Below are 21,859 nucleotides of genomic sequence, written 5' to 3'. Positions count from 1 at the left end.
GTAGGAAGTAAGGGTTCAATGACTTTTCCTTGTTTGATTTATCTCCTGGTTAAGTAATTGCTATAGAATTCTATCTCTGAATTACATTATGAATCATGAAGTGAAACACACAACGGACAGTAATTAGGATCAATTATTTTCACATTAAAAATGAGTAATGCTTTAAGCAATCTGTCTATTAAAGTAACCTGTAAAATTTTCTACAATGACTGGAAACCATTTGATCTTATGTTACTAATTTGGTGAGATGACTGTCATCAGGCCCCCATATTAATATAATTAATATTTCAGATGTATAATTCATATTTCAGTCACTCCAATTTCAATTATTTCAATAGCATAATAGACATAAAGAAACTATAGAAAGCCTGATCAAATATAAAATACCACGGATGAAGCCACTACCATCATACCTTGAAATTTATCACATTTGTCCATCAAAAGTTAAAAGAAATGCAAAGTTCCTGAAGTATTCCAAAATCTGGTTCGCTACAAAAAAATTCTGCACCATAAGAATTTGTCTTTTTTTTCCACATCAGCATGTCATAAACACTTGTGATCACAATGGATATCAAATAAAACTATATTAACTTTCATTTCAGGTAATATATGCATCACCATTATAGAAAGTAAATCTGGATCCAGGTTTTTTGGACCCATGATCTCCAGGTACCATGTTTATGCAATTACAGGAATATTCCAGCAATGGCAGAACTTTCTTAAAGAACTATGTTAGTTTGGTTCATTGGAGTTTTTTGCCTTCTGGTTAACCAACATCCTCCATCATTAAGTGCGACCCCATCCATAAAATCTTACTAGGTCCCGAATGACCATCTTTGTCTACTTTCCACCATTGTTTTGGCTTATTGCACTACAGTACAACTTGGTTAGCATGAAATTACATGCAGCTGAGTGGGTTGACTGAGGCCAAGCAAATAACAGGAACTGCTGGACTACCTCCCTCTCCTCCGAGGGGAAGGAAGCTAAAAAATGCCAGCTGTGCCTTATGCACAAGCAGCTCTGGCTGGGCAAGGGAGCTCGAGCAGGCTGTGTAGCACATACTCACTGCTGTCTGGCTGCAGGGCTCCTCTGAATTGCATGGAAGTTATCAAACCTAACATTTCCCTAGAGAAACCCGAAGCAGAGGGCATGAAGGCATTTTCAATGGGTTGAATGTTAGCTGTATTGATCACAGTAAACCAGCATGGCGTGAGCTACATGAATTTCTTCCTAGGCCAGAAACATAGTTTTGATGTGTGTTTAAAAATAATGACTGCATTTTCATTCAAATAGTTAATTTTATGGGGCTCACTGGACAATATGCTTCACAGTGGCATGGAAATACAATTTGATCCCTCTGCCACAGTCAGGTGAAAATGTAATGAATTTTAAAATCATGTTTTTTCCCAGTTTAATGTGATTTTCCAGTTTTTAAAAAGGGAATTCTTAAAAACAGTACTTATCAATAATTGTCAAATATCAATACTTTCCAAATAATTAATGTTTCCCAAACAACATTATAGCAAATATATTAATTATTAGATTTGGCTTACCCTTGCTGTGCTGCACATTAGTGAAAGGACAGGCTAACACAAGGGCCTAAAAAAAGATGTCTCCTGTGTTCAGGAGAACATAGGCACCAGTAATTGATTAATTAACTCAGTATCAGACAGGGAAAGAGGAATGGAAAAAAGGCAGAGCCGCAAGGTCCCCCATATAGCAGCCAGCAATGCTACCTGGCTGTGTGATGGGATGGTAAACAGTCCAATTACGCTGCTGGGTGCTCAGGGTAAGACATCAGCTTGGTGCACCTTCCCTGCCAATTCACAGGCAACAAATAAGTATGTAGCATCTTTGCTGCGGAGGCTGGCAGTGTGATTTTGGAAACCAAGAAGCTCTTCTCCCACCTGAAGAGGTGGAGCCCAGGAATGCCAGGAGCAGAACTGGCTGTGTCAGGCTGCCACATGCAAACACATCTCGTCACTCTCTTAGGTAATCTCCGCGTTAAAAGCTACCGCAGGCGTACAATCACAAGCCCTCCATTCAAAACCATAAAACACTGCAGCAGCTAACAGCAACCAGGCTGAACTTTTGATCTGTCTTTTTAGATATGTTCCAAATTTCCATTTTCAAAGAGGACTGTAGCTGAGTCCACTATAAATTCAGGCCTCCCATTCGTTTGGAGCAGATACTTCTGCAAGTCTTCAAACAGAAAAATTCATAGTCTAGCAGTAATACAGATGCTAGACTAGGAGTCTAGAGACATGCCAGAAAGCCACAGGGAACCTAAAATATCCAGGAATACACAGAGAGATTACCAGTAAGGAGTCCCAAAGAGGAGGTGACAGGTTATTTGCTGCCTGTGTTTAAGGTACTATTGGGAATGCCAGGGCTTTTAGCCTTCATCTTCAAGAGGGATTTTGCAAAGGGGATGATACAGTGCGAGATTTCATGAGCGGAAGGTGACTACAAGTGAAGTAAGGCAGCTCCCAAAGCAGCAGCTATGCTATGAGAAATCCTGTGATTGGGTAATATGTTTATTAGAGATTATTAGTGCCTTGTATTACAGTGCTTTTCATCTCCAGCGTTACTTAAGTGACGGAAAAAAAATCAACTCCCAGCACAGGCTGTGCGCTGCCACTCAGTTTACTGGGGTGGGACACCACTAGCGGTTTCACTGATCCAGCCTTGAAAGGAAAAAAAACCCAAACAAGTCAGCTGAACCCTTCAGTAGGTTCAAACCGAATTTGTGTATGGGCCAAGACCAAAAAAATACTTCTCTAGGTTATCTGTACAGTTTCCTTTGCAGACAGACAGCAGCGAAAAGTGACTAAAACATTAGCTTGCAATAGCAGAGAGAAAAATCTGGTTTTCTAGTTGTGTGACAGAATCTAAGGGGGTGGGTTTTGTTTTTTTTTTTTAAATTAATTGAAATGCCTAGTTCTTAAGAGCTTTTTCAGTGTTCAACTTGTGAAACATTTCACTCTGCCAACAAAGACACAAGTAGGAGAGAAGTAACAGGCGGCATGGCTGCCTAGTTCAGCTATGACTGTGGGTCCAAGGTAATGCCAGATAGGGGCAGTGATAATTTGGTCTAGAGTAGGTTTAGGCATATCATCACATTCCTGGTAAATTACTCAAAACCCACAATATGACTTTTATTCCAGATTTATGTTAGCTGATGGAGTATAGATTATTCCTAGTCTGGCAAAAAGTCTGCTAATACAAATTTAAACTGGCAACATTTTCTGAATCCGCAGAACAAGTTTACACTGGAGCTGTATGTGGTATCATGAGGCTTTAGAGGTTTTGGTCCTCTACCAGCAGCCCTAGAGCTTGATTTACTATATTGCTGAAGTGCAGCCTCCAGACCTTTGAGTGGGAAGAGCCTCTTCCCTTCACTTTTTAATTCAGACAACTGTCAGGAACATTTTAAAAACCTGGAGCTGTCCTAACTGGGCAGAACCGTAGCTAAGTATAGGCTCAGGTTGGCTACATAAACACTGTATCTTAGTAAAACCATCATCATTGCTACTTGAAGCAATTACAGGAAACTCAAAAATAAAGTGACACTTGTGAATTGCATCTGCCCCAACCACACTACTCGGTCTGGTTATTACAGGCATTTCATTTACAGGACTGAAGAATGGATTGTGAAGCACTTAGTCAGAACAGCATACGCACACCAATGTTAAGAGGACCTCCCTCTCTACGACAGCCATTACCAGGGAATAATCATGCAACGATCTATAGAATAATCACACTTCCTGTACTAAAACCATCCTCTGCAACGCAATGTACATAGCAATGTTCCCTGAGTACGGCAGTGCTTAGCTACACGCTCTGAATGGTTACAGGCCATAACAACTCCACTGTCTCTCGTAGGACTGGTAGCTGACGGACCAGGTTATCTATTAATTGTAGTTCTCACATGAAATCAGCAACCCGCCGCATATAAGATCCTATATGACTAGCTTCAGGACCTTTCATTCCCCCTAAACCCCTAGCACAACCTGCTCTTTTGCACTTCTGGTTCCTATATCAGGGCCATACCTCAGTTAGTTCTCACACCTTTCTCTTCACTGAGACATCTGGTTGGCTATATATCAACATCTCACCCGTGATCGCGACATCTGGATAGCCTTGGCACTTTTGATTCCCTTTTTTTGGGGAGCTTCTTCAGGCTCCATCAAGGGAAAGGGATGATTGTGCATCTGAGTTAATCTGTCCAACTAAGCATGGCACAACCTAGCATTAAGCAGACATTCCCTGTATTTCAACTGTCCTATAGCACTGTTGGCCAGATGCTTTGATAGAACACAGTATTTAGTGACAGGCTTTACAAAAACATTCCTTTCCGTAGTGATGAAGGTTAAAAGATTTTTTTTTTTCTTCCCTTTCAGAACACATTCAGTCACAAATATATAAATTAGCACATTTATTTATGAGTAAAAACTTTTCTTTGGTACAGATTGACACATGGAACAGTTAGCATCCTGCAAAATGCAAGTAACCCGAGGATGCTTCAAATCACACTTTTAAAAACCAATTTTCAAAACAAATTAAAAGTCGTCTTCATGCAGTAGATAGCAACCTGCAGAACTCGTTATCAAAGGAGCTGTAGATGAGAAGACTTATGTGGATTCAAGGAAAACCAGTGAAGTTTGTGCAAGAGAAAGTCAGTGAGGGCTAGTAAGTACATCAGAAGCACAACCAGCTCAGGGACTCCCTTACTGAAGCCAGCTGAGTGCTTGGAGAGGATCAGAGGAAACTATCACATGCTTACCCCATTCGTATTTTTCCTTTGTATCTGACTATGACTGATGTTCTTCCTGACTCTCCCTTAGGATCAGGCATTAGCTTAACCCTAACAAAACTTCAAAGCCCTCCCTAGGAAGGGCGATGAGAGGGGGGAAAAAAAAGAAAGCAGGAAGAAATCAAATTATTACAGAGGACAAATGGAATAAAAGGAGGGAGACCCCTCCTAAATGGAGGGAGTGAAAGGCTCAAACTGGAGAAACAGTGGTGTCCACAGCTCCCTGAAGGAGAGCCCCACCATGAAGTTCTGCCTGGGGACATGAGAGCACATGAAACAGAAACAGTTCCCAGTCATCAACAAGCTCCCTTCTCCTTGGGCTGCAGCTGATCACAGCTTGGCAAGGGCAGGGAGACAAGGAGGTTCTTCAAACAGAATATCAAGGCAAGATGAGTCCTTGGTCTAAGCTACCATGACTGCTATATGTTATCATTACAGTATAACGGAGTAAGAGGAGAGCCTTCCTCTAGGATGAAAACAAGTTTTCATTAACATTTTACAGAAACAGTCCCTGCCTCAATAACTACATGACAAGTGTACAAAACCAGAATTTGGTTCTCATCAAAAATATATTTTTGCAACTGGAAAGAGCAGCATTTTCTGGATCAGTTTCACTGTGGAACACACAAGCCTGTTTCCAACATGACTTTCACCTCCCAGCACTGCTTCTGGCTAACCCTACAACAGGGCAAAAACATTGTATGTGTCAAGGAAACTGAAATCTAGTCTACAGTTGCCTCAATGTTAGACTGAGATCTGCAACAGACATTTCATGAGCAGTTGTTACTAGTATTGTTCATTTTTGAAGATACACATCTTTTAAGGATACATATTTCAGCACCAGCCTATGGCTCTAGAGCCAGTCAACTGCTATGGTTGGCGATGGAGCACAGATGACTACAGGACATGACCAACAGCAGGGCTGGTACAAGGGCTGTCAGGAAGAGTCAGATCAAAAGGAGTTGCTGAAGCCCACAGAGCTTGGTCATCCTGGGACTCAGTTGCCCATCCAGGCCACCCTAGCACAGACTGGAGCAGCATGGGTCCAAACAGGAACACTTCTATCTCCTTCCTGCAAGATACTTCCAGCATTCCTCCTCTGCTTTGCTCTGTTAAGCATATAATACATCTTATGGCTCCTGGCCACGTGAAGATCTGCATGTGCAGCTTGTAGGACTTGGAAGATTGGCCAACTCTGACCTACTTTGTCCAGGCTGTTAGGCTGGCAAAGGGGAGGAGTTTGGCTTGTTTTCCTCTTGAAGATCCCTTGCAAAAATCAGGTCCTGCTTCACAGCCTTGCAGGCAGAGCATTATCTGATGACACTTCAACAGTTAAATCAGGTATATTGTAGCTAAGTCAGGGTGCAAGACCAGCCAGCTGTGATCCAGAGAACAGCTGGATTAGTCCTGAATGAGCTGCTGTAACACAAACGGTTCTGTCCCTGCTGTGACACAAGCAGAGAAATCTCCAATTCCTTCCCCTTCAGCTAGCTCAGGTTTAAAATACTGCATACATATGCCTGAACTGCACTAAGCTACTGTGATGCTGGCTTTAAATGAGCCAGCTTCAACACCAAGAGCTATGGCTGAAAGTGAACACAATCCCAAGGTAACAGTGTATGAAGAGAGAAATGGTGACTGAAACTGCACTGTACATCACCTCCTCTTTCCCTCCACATTGCCAAAGCAGATCCTACAGCCAGGGCCAGGCTAGCACTGCAGGCAGAGAAAGGTGCACGCTCATCCCACGCAATGCCACAGCTCCTCATTTCCTTTGGAGAAGCAGGAGGCAACCAGGAAGCATGTCAGTGACACTGCCCCAGTGGAAGAACTTCTTGACTTGCAGGGGACATCTATTGCTGGTTGCACCAGCATGGGCTAACCGTGCCAAGAGCCACTTAGAGAAGCTGCTTTCCACCTCCGTGTTAGCAAGTTTTGCAACCAGGGTTGAGCTCTGTTGACAGGAGTGCTCCCAATACTTTAAGTTGTTTATCTGAACAGCCTAACTACAGTGGAAATGCATCCTTAATTCCAACTGGGTGGACAGAAACTGGGACAGAAGCTGAGTACTAGTGCCATAAGCTATCCAAACTTTAAACGTTTTTATTTTTAAGAAAAGACTTTCCTTAAAATGCTTGGAATTACACTGTGTATTATCATAACATCAAAAGTAGATGAAGCAAATAGAAGCTGATAATTCAAAACAGGATTAAGCAAGATTAGTGGTCATTAAGAGTAAAGTCATACAACTGGCTTCCTTTGTAGGTGCTACCAACTGTTTTGAAAGCCAGCGTACTTAAAGAAAAATAGATCTTTAAAGAAAAATAGATCTTTAAAGATGTAAGACAAATTTTACGATGCTTCCATTGGCTCAGTTTTCCACCAAGTGCCCCTCAAAAAATCCAGAAGGGGACAGATCCTATGGAAAGAAGAACCACAGTTTGCACGCATTTCTCTTCCAGAATGCTGCAGTTTGGGATTCTGGTCTTTTTCTACAAGTTCTTGTACTGTCATAGAAGTATGGAAAGGCTCTACAGTATGGTGTGGTATCTGGAGTAGATTCAAAACTAAACATCCACTATGTAAGAACTCACTGGACTAGAGGCAATGCCTTTTCCAAAAGATCCAGTCAAAGAAGTGATTTTACAAGGTCTATTGACCCCTGTGACCAGCACAAAGCAAAGCAATTAAGATAATTAAATCCTCACCAAAACCATGCAGATTTTGAGATATGCCATCTTGTACTGGGTTTATGTGGCAGGTTTTGGGTAGCAGGGGGGTAGGAGGCTGCAGGAGTGGCTTCTGTGAGAAGATACCAGAAGCTGTCTCCATGTCGGACAGAGCCAGTTTTAGCTGGCTCCAAGATGGACTAGCTGCTAGCCAAATCTGAGCCCATCAGCAGTACTGGTGGTACCTCTGTGATAACATATTTAAGAAAGGATAAAAAACACGGTGCAGCAGCTGTTAGACAGGAAGGAGAAAAATGTGAGAGAAGCAACTATGTAGATACCAAGTCAGTGAAGAAGGAGGGGGAGGAGGTGCTCCAGGCACCAGAGCAGAGATTCCCCCCATAGTGACACAGGTTGTCCTCCTGCAGCCCATGGAGGACCATGGAGGACTAGAGATCTACACTGAAGCCCACGGAGGACCCCACACCAGAGCAGGCAGATGTGCCCTGAAGGAAGCTGCATGCCATGTAGAGCCTATGCAGGAGCAGACTCCTGGCAGGAGCTGCGGTCTGTGGAGAGGATCCCACGCAGGAGCAGATTTTCTGGCAGGAACCATGGTCCGTGGAGAGGAGCCCACGGTGGAGCAGTGCATTCCTGAAGGACTATACCCCATGGAAAAGACCCATGCTGGAGCAGTTTTTGAAGGACTGCAGCCAATGGGAAGGACCCATGTTGGAGAAGATCATGAAGGACTTTATGCTGTGGGAGGGACCCCACACTGGAGCAGGGGAAAAGCATGAGGACAAAGGAGTGGCAGAGACAACGTGTTATGAACTGACCACAACCCCCATTCCCCATCCCTCCACATCGCCTGGGAGGAGGACACAGAAGAGTCAGGAGTGAAGTTGAGCTTGGGAAGAAGGGAGGTGTAGAGGGGGGAAGGTGTTTTTAGTTTTATTTCTAACTGTCCTACTCTGTTACAATTAATTGGCAATAAATTAGTTTCCTCAAATTGAGTCTGCTTTGCTTGTGATGCTAGTAAGTGATCTCCCTGTCCTTATCTTGAGCTTTTCATCATATTTTCTCCCCCCATCCTGTGATGGAGGAGGAGTGATAGGGCAGCTTAGTGGGCACCTGGAAGCCAGCCAAGGTCAACCCACCACACATCTGCTGCAGTTGCTCATCTCATAAGTCTTCCAGCCTGTAAAAAGACTTAGCAGGAAGAGTTGAGCACAGCTATTAGAGCAGCAGTCACTAAAACAGAATTTAAATCTTTTGTAAAGATAGAGCTGCATCAATTGGATGTTGACAGGACAGTATCTAGAATGTGAGAGTCCCTTTGAAAGGGACACCATAAAATTAAAACACATGAAATCAGTAAAGGAAGTACTCCTATACAAAGGCAACAGTAAATACCTGAACTAAGAAGGAAATTGAATGAACTCCTGGGAAAGAGGGAGTCTGCTCTCAAAACTTTCCCCCCCCCTCCCAAACATCCTGGGTCACGCATTCTTACCGTAATTTTCATCTATCATACACACACACACATTCACAGAATGACAAACTGGCATAAGTAGACTAACTTCCTTCATATATGAAAAGCATTTGCATGGAAAATTTCTGTGATGCAATTATTGCCATTTTCATTTATTTTGATGTACTTTATCAGTGAGAAACAAAAGCAGCTACCATAGCTTAGCTACTCAGATGCTGGTATGATCCAGATTCAGATTTGATTGCTTGTCTTTGTCAGATCACTCTACAAAAATTTTAAAGCTTACAGAGACAATGGGAAATCTCAGCCAAATAAAATAAAAAGAGAGGGCTGGAAGCTATCCTAGCACCAGTTTCCTCTGTTGTTCCAGCCACCCAGATCAGTCAGGACATTTAAAATATGTCTTGAATCAGCAGTGCTGCGTGTGAACTGTTCACTCAAGGAAACACACTGCCCGAGGAAGTTACAGTGTAGTGGGCATCTGTTACTTAGTTTTAAGGATGACACAACGATTCATGCTCTCCATTAATGAAGAGCTCAAGAAATCTTGAAAAACTTGCTTAAAATACTGCGTATCTCCCCAGCCTAGGCTTGAGGAGACAGAGGTGTGGATAACTATGCCAGAGAAGTCAGGCCCTCCATGCCTACCCACAGAGTTGGGGCACCTAGACCTCTCATCTAAGACTCCTTGAGCAGAGGTAGACCTCAAATCCTTAAGATGAAAAATATCACACAAACAGCAAAATCATAAGCACTTCCACATATTTAATAAACTTAGATTTACTCAGATCTTTCACAGCTATTCCAGAAAGTCTTGGAAAGACTGCTACAGAAAAAAGAAGAAAAGCAAAATATTATACAAGATCTCTCATGTTCCCCAGGACCTCCATCACCACCACAATGTAAAAATTACCTCTCTTGCTCACAGAGCAGTCACTGTCTACACAAACTGGAGCAACAACAACAGAATAAATTAAGAGAAACCCACCAGAACAGTCAACAGCTTGGTACGGTTCGTTATGGGAGAGCACCACTCAGGTACCCACCCCAACCAAGGCATCTCATATTATGTATCACAGCCACTCTCCCTGGTAGTGAATCCTATCCTTGGATCAGAAACCCAATGTAAAAGTTCAGAAATTCCTTCAACAACTTACAGTTTTGGCAAATCAAATTTAAATATAAAATATTTATATTTATATTGGCTGCCACAATCAATTGTAAAGACCCTCCACCGCTCACAGCTTCATGCATCTTTCTCAAGTAATTAACATGATTACTGATTTGATCAAATAGCCTCCAGGCTCCAACACACCAAGCTTTGTATATACATGGGAAATAAAAACATTTTTCATTTTCCCAAAATAAAAACAGAAGCAATGATCTGTTTTTTTTTCACTTCGGGGGATTTGCCAGGACTCCAAGAACAAGCCCCAGAAACTTGGAAGCTCACCCAGAGATGCCCCAGACTGCAGGTGCCTCAGGCAGCACTCATAGCTGCCTCAGAGAGGAAACCAAGCAGGTTTCAGTGGCCCTTGAGCATAGTTCTATCAGGTTTTGTCAAAATAAAGAGTTCTTCCTGAGTAGCTTTTTAGTTTTGATGATTTGGTAAGATAAGAGTTCTGTCTGGAAAAAAATCCAATTATATTGATGGATAATAATTGGAATTTACACTACAGGACCATACTTGTCCTAGGGGAATAATGCCATGGTCTTCTAGCTTTCTTCACCCTTTCCATACTCCCTTTAATATCATATCATGGGGTCCCCATTTCAACCCCCTTTCTTCCTTTCTCATGTTCCCCACACTGTCTCGCGCCAGAGACCTCTGTGTCTGAGAACCTGTGTCTTTCCATTTAACCCATCTTCTTACACATGCAAACCTGTGGGCCCTTTGTTCTACTCTTTACAGCACTTTTCCCCTGGTCTTCTTACATAAAGACACTCTCAGAGACCACCAGGATAACACCCCACTGCATCTTTTCTGTGTGCTCCTTTCCTTCACCCCAGTAGATGCTACATAGATTCCCAGTTCCTTCTTCTCCCCTCCTGCCAGGGCTCCCCTCATACTTGGGAGTCTTGAACGTTCCCCTTCCAACTGTCCCTTCCACTTAACCCCCAAGTTTAATATCAACAGTAGACACTAATTACAAAAAAAAAAGTTAACCCAATGAACCAAAGCTGTGCATCAGAGCAGCTGCTGTACTTTAACCTGAAAGCAGTTTCCAGGAATGTGCTGGGAGAGAAACAATTGCATGTCAAATGAGCCTGATGAGAGAGCAGGAATGAGGCACCACACTCATCCTCCCAGTCCCAGACTGCAAGACTTGGGCTGTGCAATGCTCTGCATGAAGCACCACAGAAAGGGAGAGACAACCTGACAGCAAAATAGTCATAGTCATAATCAAGGAAGCGGGAATATTTTTTACAGATTCAGCCAATATATTATTCTCTCCCTCTTCTCCCCTTAAGAGCAGACAAGAGTTTTCATGGGTCATTCTTCCTAGTGGTTTCCTGTTCAGCTACTAAGTCCGGAGGCTCAGAAGCCTAACAGAAAGGGGAAGAAATGCTGGTGTCTTATATAGCTCTCCCACCATGAGATCCACTTATCAGTTTTGGAAATTTTTTTTGTCTTTTTTTCTTCTTACTGCATTGACTCAGCAGAGCTCTGGGCTTCTTTCTTTTTAAGTGTTCCCACCACCAAACCACAGCCTTTTGAAGATACAGTAATTGCCAGTTTCACTATACTCAGAACAGCACTTCCGACTAAGCCAAAAAACTAAGTGTAGGTGTTGCTTGCTTGTAGGCAAATTGTTTACAACTCACTCAGCTTTTTTGGATCAATGGAAAGAAGGAGCGGCAAATCTGCTCTCTGAGTTAGAGTGAGTGAGCAATTAAATGGGTATGTTGCCCTAGCTTTAACAAGCAAGACAAAAAAACCCCCACCAATCCACTAAATCATTTAATGCATTACAAGGTTGACAAGACATCTGCCCCTGCCTATGGCAACAGCCTCCTAGAAGAAAGAGACAAAATAGAGAAATACTCACGCATGTCACCAATTGCTCCTTTTGTGACATTTGTGGCTTTCCTTACTGTCACAGTGAATGTGTGTGAATACTGGTGTTCCACCTGGAAGTCAGAAAGTTAGAGGTGATTAAGATCCAGAACCAAACCTATCAAAACGAGTTTCATTTTGTCCAAAAACTGAGAGAGAGAAATCACCCAGTCAAAATGTAAGTGAAACTCATACTGGATAGAGCATTTTAAAGCTGAACTGCACCCTGTAGCTTTACTGAAAGGTCAGACCTTCTACTAGGGTTGCTTGACTTTCCTGCAGCCACACCTACTAATCTCAATGAATAACACTCCTCCTCTCTACAAAACCTGCTTTAAGGCATTTAGTCAGTGAGGGACAACTTGGTACAGTAAGAAAAAAAAAATAAAAAAGGGGGCTATTTTACAATGTGCTTGTCTTTGTAATTACCTTCCCCCAATAAAAAGAGTGGGTACAATTATTTCAAAGTATACATTCTGGAACAGATATATGCATACTGCACACGCAAGGGATATAGTTAGTAATGCATGGAATATACCTTTTTACTACACATCAATATTCAAAGTGCAAGTGTCCTTAGGACAATGGAGGGAAGGAGAAAAGCAAACTGTTAAAACATTCACAAGCAAAATTTCATGCAGTTTCTGGAGCTTCCCATTTCCTGAAAAGCCCAAGCACACAGCAGGAGCTGCCTTTCTAAGAGCAGGTCTGTCCTGAACGAACTAGGGAAGTAGAAAAAGGCATGAAATTAAGAAACACAAGTAAAAACCTTAATGAAAAGAGGTCAGTAACTCGCATCTATTGTTACTTTATCTACATAGGTGTAAGTTTGACCAACCTACTGAATACCATTATGAGAATCATCACTGCATACTGCAAGGCAGACAACATTGGCCTTCACAGGGACACAGTACAGAGTTTGTGGGTAAGTTTTAAGTTTTATGTATTAGATCCAGGATCAGGTCTCACACAATTGCCTCTCAGCACTTACATCTACAGTGCTATCTTAAAGCCAGTCTTAAGACACTCAAGCTGTCTGACTGTCCACAGTGCCTAGACATTGACTTATGTACTGGTACAACCCAGAGGGTACCAGCTCGCTCTCCTGCAACAGAAACTCAGGCACTGGGAGTGGATCACCTCACACCTGAGCTCTGCCTCTACAAAGACCATCATGTCCAAGCTGCCCGGCTCTTACAGCTTAAGTCACTCTATCAGAAGCGTACCTCCTTTGGGCCCTCAGGTAGTCACCTATCATATACAGTGATACACCCCTACCTCAGGTTTCCATTTCTAAAACTGAAACAGTGATATTTTCCATCTTTTCCTAACCACTCACTACTTTGTGAAATACATTAAAATAAAAACTGCATATCAGTCATTAGGACCAAAACAACTAACCAAATATTAAAGGTGTTACAACATATTCTAATCAGAAGGAAAAGGGGAAAGTACCAGAATCAGGAAATTCATTGACGTTTATTTAAAATTATAGACAATACTGTTGATATGGGACATGGGACATGCTTATTCAGACTGTGCTTGGTGCTTTCTTGCTATGTTTTCGTCTGGATACTCCCCTCCTCCCCCTCTTAAAACCCATTTTTAAAGGAACAAACAGATAAGCCAACAAAACCCTTCAATCCATACGTGGCTTAGTTTTAAACAGTGGCACATGCATCCCTTTAAGCTACTGCTGCTTCAACTGCTAGACTTTATAAGGGCCTTCAGGTGGTTCTCATAGCTATTTCAGAACTGGTTGTTTCAGCCAAGCCTCATTATTTCACATCTACAAACATACTTACACCCAGAGACTAGAACCAAATTGGATCCCTCTAATACAAATAAACAAAAAAAATGACAGTTTCTTACAGGTTATGTATCATTTTCTCAAAAAAAGAAAAAAAAAGCCAAAACCAAACTTCTAAAGACAGCAAAAGTGGCTTGTGAATGCTTAAGTAACAGCCGAGTCAGGATGCATTAAAAAACAATGCAAATGATACCAACAAACTCCTCCACAAGTCTATAATCTAGAGGTCTGCAAAGGCATAGTCACGTCACCATCACAAAACATCTAGGAGAAAATGCCCACAGTGATACTGAGGGTATGACTTCACTGCAGACACTGGCTGACCCAGACACTGAATAGTTGCATCTTTATTAAGGCTGTAATAACCCACATGTTGTGATGACTGCTGGAGGCTCATTTCATGATAGTCTGCCCAGTGGTAAATTTCAACTCTGTAATTTTTCCCCTGTAAACTGTAGGAGTTCTCTGTCTCAAAGAACAAGTAAGCAGGCAAGGGGAAAACTGTGGCAATGTAAACTGTTACCTTACAAGTGGTATACTGAAATAGTCATTGCACAGCAAGTGGTTCACCAACCACAGTAAAAATGGAATCCAGACTCTAATTGATCCTCCCAGCTGGAACTGTTAACTCACCTCAAAAGTATCAAACCCAACAGAAAGGGTTTAGATGTGGGAATTCAAAGTTGTTAAGAAGCAACACCTATTTAACAGCCTGCCTTGTGCTGACGTGAAGACATACCAATGATTTCATGACATCCATCACCTTTTGCATTGCAGCTTCCAAGAGTGGATGGATGAATGGGAAGGAGGATGGGAATTCTCTCTGAACAAACTTCTGCCTCTACCACATGGCAAAAAAAGTCCAGAGTTTTCCATCACAGCAGGGTAAACAGGGATTTTAGCGGGTATCTGGGAACAGCTGGTACTACTACAAACACAGCTATGTAAAGTTACCCCAGCTCTGTCATCTACCCTGCTTCAAGAATTTTTACAAGTCGTGAATCTGCACAAAGCAATTCTCATTGTCCTTTTTTTCCAGTTTGCTTCTTGAAAGTGCTTGGAACTGTTTTATCAGTGTGTGCCACCTTCACACGCACATCAGATCACTGAAGCATCAGTTTCACAATGCAGCACTGGCCCCAGAGTTTGTTCACACAGACTGATGTAGTTCCTTTGTCATATACAACCTTATAATTAAGAGAAACAGCCCAAAGTACAAACACACCACCCTTCTCCTTGTTCTTAGCTATTAAGAAAGAGCCTGTCCTCACTAGAGACCACAAATCAGAGATCACTGAGCATTTAGCAACAAAGAGGAAGATGGAGTTATAATTAAGTTACAAGTATGGGACATGGGCGTGCTGGATTTAGTTCTAAGCTGCTACGTAGAACTTGTGTGCAATTCTGGTGCCCCAGAATCCTGGCTGTAAAATAGGGATACTACCGGATGCTCACTGACAAAAAGTACTTCTGTAAAGTAATTATCTGGCATCTCCTAGTCCTACTCATGAAACTCATATGCCTAAACAAAATGCCTACCATCAAAACAAGGCCAAACTACCACTTACTAGTGTATTCTCATTACAGCAGTATAGAGATCATCATTACTTTCTATTACAAGTCAGTAACTGTTTTGCTAATACTATCATGAGAACTGCTTTTTATTGACTTCAGCAGCAAACCCCATCATTCCAGCTGTTGTTCTGCCAAGAAAGTTAAGTCTGGTTTAAGATCTGGTATACTCTGAAATGAATGTGAGTACACAGAGGTCTGGCAAAACAGAAAAACATTATCTTTTTTCCCCACGCCTCACCCAAAATAACACACTGAGGCTTATAATTATAGAGTTACCAATATTTGGCCATAATCACACACTTGGAAGAAATTTGCAACTACTCAAATAAACAATCTCCCTCTTAGTAAAAAAAAATATACAGAGATACACAAGAAGCTCAAAAGTCTAGATCTTTTCTTACCCCAAAATAAACGGTTTTCATGCAACTTAAGTGCAATCGGAAATTAAGGCAATTTTCCACTTAGGATCCAGTTTCTAAGGATATTAAGAAGCCTAAATATCCATATTAACAGCTAGCACAACTTTCAAAAGCATTTTTGGTTAGTTTTAGGAAAGACTGAGTTCTAAAGAAGTTAGGTGCCCCTAAAAATGCCACAAGAAATATATTGACTCTGAATACCTTTATAAATCCAGCCCTTGCTAGTTTAGATGACTAAGCTGCATTTTCTAAAGTGACTTATGTTCACCTTAAGACTTGATAAAAATCTGTACATTGCCAACTCCTCAATTACTTCTGAAAAATAGATGATGGTATATAAATCACTTAAATGTTGCAACACTGAGTGAAGCAACATCTGCATACCTTTGAAAATCTAAGCCAGGTTAAAATTTCAGAAGCTCACAATTAATTAAAAAACCTAAATCCTATCATCCAAAGTGACCTAGCTTTACATATGTGTTTCATTTCACTTCCTCTTTCTCCATGAATTTAGAGAAGAAAGGAGAAAAAAAAAGTTTTCAATATACCCTCTCTGAACATGGGATTTCTGAATTACAGAAACTCCAGTGGACAGTATTCACTCTCTACTGGTTCAATCCACAAGGTTTTCCAAGTATCCTGCACAGCCATGGTTCAATATCTCCTGTTCTCACACCACAGCTCTCCATCTCTTCTAACTCCTCCTCCTGCCTCCTTTGTTCCTCCCCCACCTTTGACTGCTTTTTTCCTCCCAGTAAAATTTCCCTAATTATCTGATTTCCTCTGTTTTACATATCACTGCATTTGTATGTACATAAACACCATTACCTTCCTACTACGGGACTGGGAAACAGAACAACATGCTAAGATCTCGTGTAACACAATGGGGTTTTACCTACTAACTTTCTGCACTTACTGAGAAAGCAAGGGATTTGCATGCATTGAATATAATATTTTTCACATCCCAGAATCCTGAGTCACAAAGTGTAACTCAATCAGGAGATATACTTGCACAGAAAATACCAGTCAGGAAGCTCTGGTACAGAGAGATTGTGTAATAAGTATTTATTACTTTTACTTCCTTAACATTAAGGACACTTGAGCTGACGACTGGACTGGGCAAATAAAAATGTTTGCCTGTTTTCTTAAGTAACAGATTTTCATAAAGTCCATGCTCTTCTTTCACAGGGTATTACAATTAAGACAAACATTTGTGCATACAAAGACACACAAATTTTATCTTGAAGTGATTCTTCCCATTGTTATAATATTTATCCCCCATATCAATGTAACTGAAGATGTATTACGCATCTTAATTCTTCATTCTCTGAATCTAAAAGCACTTTTAGTACAGTCAGTTCTGTCTGTACCTGCAGTAACTTTGTGAATGCTGTATTCTATTCCTCCAAATCTTTCATAAAATGAGAAAAAAAAAGAAAAATAAAGAGATCAGAAAACACATAATAGTTAACAGAAGGACTTTCGGAAAATGCAGAATTCTTTTGAGTCTTTTAATGCCAAATGTCATTAAAAGTTCAAGATTTTTGCACTGATATGAGCCTGCTGCCCTTCACTGTTCTAAATTTTAGTAAAACTTTCCATGCAATTTCAATTTTCAAATTAAGAAACCTCAAAGATTTCCATTCACTTTTCAAGCAATTATAGGATCAGCTCTTGCATTAACAGTGTTCCTTCCTGCATTAGCAACATTCCCACAGCAGTAGTTCAGCATTGCTAGAGGACTGTAACTATGTATACTTCTAAGGCTTCATTTTGTTCATTATGGTATATACACTGGTATCAAAAAAGATATTTTATATGAATGATACAATGAAATATAACTGAGTGCCTCAGAGACCTCTCCCATAAAGGTACAGATCAGATCAAGCATTCCATCCAGGAGAAGGCACCAATGCAGAAAAGAGTAAGTTAGTGTATTGTTTTAATGCTGTTAAATACAGACATTACCCTGAAACTTGTCTTTACAGCAGCGTTTACAGAACTACAGAGCAAGTAAAACACAAGTTTGACATCTGCTGGCCACAAACTCATGTAAAGGATGTGACTGCGTGGGGTAGAAACCACATAATTGATAAGAGATCATTTCAAGGAAGCATACGGTGTATTTTTAGCCACGTAAAAGTTCAACATTATGACAAGTGTACGGTAACTATCTTTGAGTACATATCACTTTTCCTGCAGTGAGATTCTGGGACTGTTACTAAAAGTGCTTGATATGAACACACCCAGCTTGTTTCAAGATTTCAGTTTGAGTAGGAATTGCAATTTCAGTTTACTTCAGAAAGTCTCTCAATCAGAGATAGGTGTGAATATTACAGCCGAAAGCCAGCATTCAACAGGCTGCTGAACCACTCCACTGGTTTGCCATACAAAGGGCAGTTCTGCTCCCACTTCCCTTCTCTTCCTTCCCTTGCCCCTACTTCTCTACTTACACAGGTTGTGCTCACATGGTTGTACCCTTCCCTTGGGCCAGCTCTGACAGCAGAGAACTAATCTTTTGCATTGAACCATTTTTCTGCCAATTCAGCAAGGTCAATTGGCTCACTCCAGTCACATGCGTTTGATAGCTGGTACAAGGGATGCAGCAGGAACACTGGAATAAAGCAGGAAGGAGGGAGCAGGAGCTTTTGGCAGCAGTGTGCTGTTGAGTGGCACAGATCATTTCACTGATAGCTAGAGTTTGCAGGCTATATTTTGAAGATTCTCTTTGAATCAACATCACTGATACACACTAGTTTAAGATCTAAATATCCAAAATTGCCAACTTATCCCCTCTATCCATACTGATGAAAATGGAAAAGAATTATTTGGTAACTAGAATTGTACAAAAAAATTGTACTGTAAGGGAGAAAATTAGACACATGATGTTACTTTTGTAGGCTATAGTTCAGTTTGACAACCAGTGTGTGGAAAAACTTGTATGAAATAGTCAGCTACAGGCACTTTGATGAAACACTTTGAACAGGCAAGTCCTTTAGAACGACACCCTATGACATCGTACCGATGAGGTTGTAAGTTTTAACTTACACATGAGCAACTACACTCAAAGCCATGACATCCTTTCAAAAAGCTAACTTGAATCTTTCAAATTTCATTCAAATAAATTTCTGAAAAAATTTGCTGTAACCATGCTTACCATTTCTTTAAGGAATTACTGATAACTCTAATGCTGTGTGCTTATTTAGAGTAACTTCTAATAGGAGAGACAGTATATATTATACAAGACAGTATACACAGAAGATTCAAAGCTACTTACCACAATGTGTTGATAAGGATCTATGACGGACATTTTTGTCTTAATTGTTATTCAAGACAACTGTCAAATGTCTATTTCAATCCTACACAGAAGAAGCTTCCCAGTTTTTCAAAGCAGAGTTCAGTATGACAGATCCTCTAAGTATTAAATAAAGAAAAAAATATAATTAAAATTCTTATGTTCCTTTTAAACTATATTTTGTAATGGAGCAAATTAGTTCCTCCACTTTAGGCAGGTTCCCACAATTCATTTGTTTTCCAAGAACTTAATTTCATATAAGCTATGGAGGTATAAATATTTACTTGCCTGAACCAGAAAAATTTCTTGTACTTATTTCCCCTACCTCAGGGTAAGAGCACGAACCAAATATCTTGAATTCCAGTCATCGAAGTGTTTCTAGCAGCTCTACAGATAAACAAAAGAATAGAGCAATTATATTTATCCATTATATACATTCAAATGTATATGCTTCCATACATTACAATCCTAGTTAAAAAAAGCGTCTGGCTAATAGCCTTGTTACTCTAGTGACAAATTCTTGGTTCCCATGCTTTGCTTCTATATTAAGATGCTCACATAGTCAGGACAGGACAAAGATGAAGTTCCCTTTTGTATCCTCCTTCCTGTACAAGGTGAGATACAAGGATATGTCCTGCACTCACACCAAGGGACGTGAATTTTAGAACTGAAAAGCCAGTTGGAGAGCACAAGCACAATAGTCAAAACCTACACCAGACAACTGCAAACCTCCATAGTAATGGTCCATTTAGCCATTTTAATGCAGCTTTTCATACCACCTTCACTTTGAAAGCTTTTTCCACAAACAGCAAAGTCCCCAAGTCACATCTAACTGCATCTAAGACAATAACGGAAAACAAATTCCAGCATCTAATCTGCAGCAACAGCACAGGAGAGTTCATTTGGCAACTGCTCATTTAAATATAAAGTAGCAGCAATAGTGCCCTCTGTAAACCTAGGAAAGGAATTCCAACTGAAGCAGTGTATAACCTCCCTGGCCATCCCAGATGTCTACAGAGATCCACAAGAGGCTTTGATGGGCAAACTGCAAACCCGCTGGCAGGATTTAAACAGGTTCTTCTTAGGCCACTGTTTTCTGAATACTTTGTGAAGATTTCTACTGAAATCAGGGGCCATCAGAGGCCTTAAACTTCAGAACTGTTTCTAAACATCAAAGTAAAACATATTAAGAGACATTATTCCTTTCTGCATCTCTAAAAACCACAGAAACTGCTGGACAGGATCAGTTCTCAGATTCAGCTGGACCACAGTCAGACCTGAACCACCAGCAGAAGCTTCAGAGTGAAAAGAAAAAAAGCACCATGTGGGGGCTTGGTGTCAAGGAAATGGTTCCTAAATCCCAATTTTGAAAGGGCAGAATAAGCGCTAAAGAATGATGACTTACGTCACTCCCAAAACCCTTGCTCTTAGGCAATTATATGCAGGCATTTCCATAAAAAATTGGTTTAATTATGACCACTAGAACATTACGATATCCCTTCTTTGGTCCTGCCAGCCCTAACAATAGCTTGAGGCTAGAAATTAGCCTGGTTTTATTTATTTGTTTTTATCTGAGGAAGTCTGAATAAGAAAGACTTGAACATACATTCAGATCATAGTATTCATTCAAGGCAGCTAAATGCCAGGGCAACGAAAACAAGCCATCTTTATCACAGAAAGCAAGCAGCTTTCCAGACTTAAAGGAAGATATCTAAAACAAATTCACCATTATTTCTCCTACTGTAATAATAATTGCTAAGATCTATTTTTATTAAAATTCTATCAGCCAAATTCAACAGTGGCGTAAACACGCAGATGGGAGGGAAGTAGCATTGTGTTTATAGGCATATTGTATCACTGATTTCTTATACTCAAGTTTACTTTACCTTCTGTCCTACTTAAAGTAGGACATTGGAGAACCTTGGTAAACAAGCCCTGCCATATCAGTTTTTGAGGAAATGCTGCAAACTTCAAAGGCAATCACGAAAAGGAAACAGTGAGGGCTATCCAATCACTGTAATGAAGAGGAAATTTGTAAATCCTAAAACAGAAAATACACCATTTCCCCTAATGCACAGTCAACTATCAACAAGTTACCACACTCATTTTGAGAAGATACACAAAACTTAAGCTGAAGATTCTGCTCTATCTGTGGAAATAAGAAAATGGGTTAGGCCTAGGATGAGAAGCCTGGTTCAAGTTATTTGTCCAGCATCCTAGAGGCACAGTTCCAGTTCTCCAGATCACCACTCAGCTGGTCGACTGGCTTAGACATGAGATCATCTCCTCTTTTCCTATAACCCCCCTGCCTCCTTTATTTCAACATCAGCAGGAAACACATTTGTGATCCTGCAAACAACAGTCTCTGACTACAGAGCCCCAATGAATCCCCAAGCACCATCTGTCCTTCATGTTGAATAAGCCAAGGATCATGCAGATAGACAAATATGCAAGCACGTAATTAATGACTGTATCACAAACATGCATGCACAAACTGCAAGCTAAAGATATGCAGGCAGAGTGTCTGAATAGGGTGAAAAGGGCCAGGGAGCAAGTAGACCCTGATGTGATACACAAAGCGCAATATCCTTGTTTTCCATACAGCTCCAACCAACAGCATGACTGATCCCAGCCCTAGTCATGCTGGGATTACTCCAAATTGGAGCTCTTGGTTTGCTGTCTTAATCAGTCTTTCAGGATGTGATAAACAGAGGCATGTACC

At 40.9% G+C, this 21,859-nt stretch overlaps 1 protein-coding gene across 2 annotated transcripts in view; it reads right to left on the bottom strand.

Annotated features, from left to right (window-relative positions):
• The window catches only part of PLA2G4A (phospholipase A2 group IVA), an 84,924-nt gene that overhangs the window by 48,634 nt on the left and 14,431 nt on the right, over positions 1-21,859 (bottom strand). The window contains exons 2-4 of one of the 2 annotated variants that reach the window (XM_072867514.1): positions 19,426-19,524; positions 19,120-19,256; positions 12,031-12,112 (exon numbers count right to left, since the gene is read on the bottom strand). In XM_072867514.1, the coding sequence (XP_072723615.1) occupies positions 12,031-12,112; positions 19,120-19,152 (115 nt within the window). In that variant the 5' untranslated portion in view covers positions 19,153-19,256; positions 19,426-19,524. The remainder of the gene's footprint in view (positions 1-12,030; positions 12,113-19,119; positions 19,257-19,425; positions 19,525-21,859) is intronic. The other variant, XM_072867513.1, reaches the window with a different exon arrangement.

The sequence above is a fragment of the Ciconia boyciana genome, chromosome 7, assembly GCF_034638445.1.
Source record: "Ciconia boyciana chromosome 7, ASM3463844v1, whole genome shotgun sequence".
Lineage (NCBI taxonomy): Eukaryota > Metazoa > Chordata > Aves > Ciconiiformes > Ciconiidae > Ciconia > Ciconia boyciana.
The sequence above is the reverse complement of the archived record's forward strand: the minus strand, read 5'-3'. Positions and strand labels throughout refer to the sequence as shown.